The sequence below is a fragment of the Bos mutus genome, unplaced genomic scaffold (genome assembly GCF_027580195.1).
Source record: "Bos mutus isolate GX-2022 unplaced genomic scaffold, NWIPB_WYAK_1.1 CTG604, whole genome shotgun sequence".
NCBI lineage: Eukaryota > Metazoa > Chordata > Mammalia > Artiodactyla > Bovidae > Bos > Bos mutus.
The window spans coordinates 17,991-21,303 of NW_027220084.1; the positions used below are offsets into that span (position 1 = coordinate 17,991).

A 3,313-nucleotide genomic window follows, 5' to 3' on the forward strand; every position below is an offset into this window, starting at 1 on the left:
GCAGGGGCCTCTCACCAAACACAGGCATTTTAACGGTTGGCTTCCTTGAGATGTCCCTGGGCTAGGTAAAGACACTCTGAGACAGTGTTCCTTCTGCCTTGGCTCCATGCCTGGAGTGAATGCATACCTCTTCCTCCAATGGGACAAGGAGCCACAGCTCTGCACTGACTAAATCCCGTGTCTGATCCAAACTCACATCATAGCTTCTCCATCAACTTCTCCACACCAGGCTTGTGGAGCCAGGTTACCTTAGATCAGCACAACAGAGGCACTTCGGAGAGTTCAGCAGCACAAGGGAACATACAATAACAAAGCCATTCCAATCTGGCTATATAGTTAATACTGAGATCTTCAAGGCATGAAAACAGTTGAAAATTACGTTGCTAAAACACTCTACAGATTATATGTATAGTAGAGCTTTCGAACTTACAAATAACATGAAATACCAAAATAGGCTGTTACTTTTCCTTTCTCCACCTCTCTCGTTCTCTCTCTCACACACACACACGCACACATACTTTTTAGTGTTAAGACAATGGTATGAAAAACAGGTAATATATTTTTAAATAACATCTCAATATTCAAACAAAACCATACTTCATGTATTTAAAACAAAAACACATAAATTACGCATTGGTTTCTCTATATTTATTATTGAATAATGCTATAGTTGAATTTTTTGTTTTTAATGGAGTTTATAACTTTGAAATACTTGCTTCAGACTTACTTAAAGTAGAATTAACCGGGTTTTTTTGACCTCCTACTTTTAGATTTGGGGGGTGATGGTTCAGAATCAGATGCATTCACAGTAATGGATGCTAATTCCACCAATCCTGGTTGAAGGGGTTCCAGTGATACCTGAATAACAACTTTTGTTTCAGGAGGTAATCCTTCTAGCTGCTTAGGCTTCTTAAACATTTGATGACACTGGGTCTTGTGCTCCCTTTTCTCTTTACAAGTTAAAAACTGTAGCCAACATTTGGAACACTGGTGAAAACTCTTTGCCCAGTGCTGTCTATAATGACATATGTATAGTGCTGCAGTTTTAAAAATTTGGAGACAAAAGGGGCAAAGTAAATTCTTAGTGTTACCATGGTATGCTCTGAAATGTGCATCCACATCTGCAAAGAATGATGATCTATAACTGCAAACCTGGCATACATAGGGCATTTCACCAGGCTTATGATTGTCTTTTACGTGCTGTAAGAGAACCTGATCTGCCTCAAAGGACAATTCACAGATTTTGCAGACTGTGCAGGGCTCCTGGGAAGTGTGGACACTTTCAATGTGACACTGCAGCTGGAAGGGAGTAGGAAACTGGTGGTGGCAGTGCTGGCAGGTGGTGTGGTATTTCCAGCTGTCACCTCTCAGCCTCTTAAGTTCCAAATGGTGCTTCATGTGATTCATAAACTCAACATTTTTTAGAACCTTCAAGCAGCTGTGGCATTTAAAGGCTGTGTGAGTTTTCGGTTCTGGCTGCCCATCTCCTATATGCTGTCCATAGTAGAAGTCACGAAGTAACACAATCAGATTGCCTTCTGTGGGATCAGCAAACTTATTTTGACTTGATACACTTGGAAAGTCAGTTTTTGTCAATACACTTCCCCCTAAAGGACTTACAGGCTTGCAATGCACATTGGCCTTTGGAAAAGCTGTTGGACAAGGTTCTCCACTCTGAACATGGCTTAATGAGTTATGAACACTGTCTGGTGTGCTTTGCTGAGTAGTTACTGTATGAAAAATACCTGAAAGGGACAAAGCTAAAGAATGTTCTCCTATAATTCCATCACTGAGTGTAGGCCTTTTGGGACTTGTGCTATTTGTTTCAGAAGTGGAAAGTCGCTTTGATACATGAGGACTTTTATCCATAGCTCCCGCAGAAACTGCTGTTTCTACTGGATGCCGCAATGAACTTGTGAAGGTAATCAAAGGAGAACATAACTCTGAAAAGCTATTAGGCACTATTTGTGGTGAAATATTTTTAGAATCCGCTTTGGACAAAGGCTCAATAATAATAGGACTATCTGTTGATCTTGATTCAGAGACAGAAAGTGGCAAGACAGTCTTTGCTTCTGATGTAGGAGTCACATGACTAACAGGCTGTAATATCTGAGCATTGTCTTTCCTGAAGTGACCATACCTATTTCTCCTTGAATAAGAACCTGGGGTAACTCTGTTCAGTATGTTTGAAATGACTGGTTTTGAATTTGAGGTCATCCCAACAAAGATCACATCATCATCTTCATGTACATGTTCCACTCCAACCAAGATGAGTTCAGCATCTTCATCATTTTCTAGTTTGGTTTCTCCCTTGCTTTTCTGTGGTTCTGGCTCTTGTTCTTCTTCACATGACATCCATGGTGGTTCCATATTTTAAATACTTTTTTGTTCCTGGAGGGTGTGACCACAAGTCCCGGTGCTTCCTTTAAATAAACTGCCACCTAGGTATAAATATACTACATATTAGTTAAGTACAGAAAAATGTGCTATTTGGTTATCTCCAAAACTCTATGGTAGTTATAAACACCCTTATCTTACAGATAAAGATACTGAGCATCAAAGAGTCTAAATGAAAGATGAATAACCTATGACTACAAGTCTACATGACTCGAGAATCATAGCTTTGTTCCATGATGATTTTAATCTCTTCTAATTAAAAAAAAAAAAAAAACAACACAGAACACCATCACTGATTATTCGGAGAAATCACATGTAAAGCACGAGTATTTTTACAACTGCAATATTGTACAGTGTTTAGAAACATGGACTTTGGAGTCAAAGAAGATTAAGCTGGAATTCTAAGTTAATCACACACCAGCTGCATCTTTTTGGGCAAATTTATAACTTTTAAATGTGTTCCCGCACCTTAAAGACAAACATGCTTATTTCTTAGACTTAAGGTTAAGCTCTTTTTAAAAAGCGTCAGCTATTTAATGGCATTTTGTTTTGTAGTAAAATTGGAAAAAAAGTTATCTTAAATGCACATTACAACTGATTCACACATACTAATTTCATAAATGTTAATACAGAAAATAGGTAGCAAATTCAAATATAAAGTATCTATACACAGGTAACAAACAGCATAATTCAATGTCAAGCACTTAACACAGGCCTAGGAAATTGGGAATGAACTCTCTTGATAATCTCACCCCCAAATCCACACTTATACATCCTAAATTTCTCCCTCTAATCCTGACTAAACTTAAATTCAACAATGCTTCATCCCTCATTCCACATGTCTCTTCCCCACATGCGGGGAGCCGGTGAGGCATTCCACTCGTGACAAAGGTCATGAGGAAGGAGGCTCGGCATA

At 38.8% G+C, this 3,313-nt stretch overlaps 1 protein-coding gene across 1 annotated transcript; it reads right to left on the reverse strand.

Moving 5' to 3' along the window:
* Positions 1-738: 738 nt before the first annotated feature.
* Positions 739-2,355, reverse strand: LOC138987077 (zinc finger protein 280B-like). Its single transcript, XM_070367014.1, has one exon. The coding sequence runs from the start codon at positions 2,353-2,355 to the stop codon at positions 739-741; it is 1,617 nt and encodes a 538-aa protein (XP_070223115.1).
* Positions 2,356-3,313: the final 958 nt, after the last annotated feature.

Bases quoted from the DNA above. Each gene is read 5' to 3' on its own strand.
- LOC138987077 (XM_070367014.1), bottom strand. From the start codon at position 2,355: ATGTCATGTGAAGAAGAACAAGAGCCAGAACCACAGAAAAGCAAGGGA.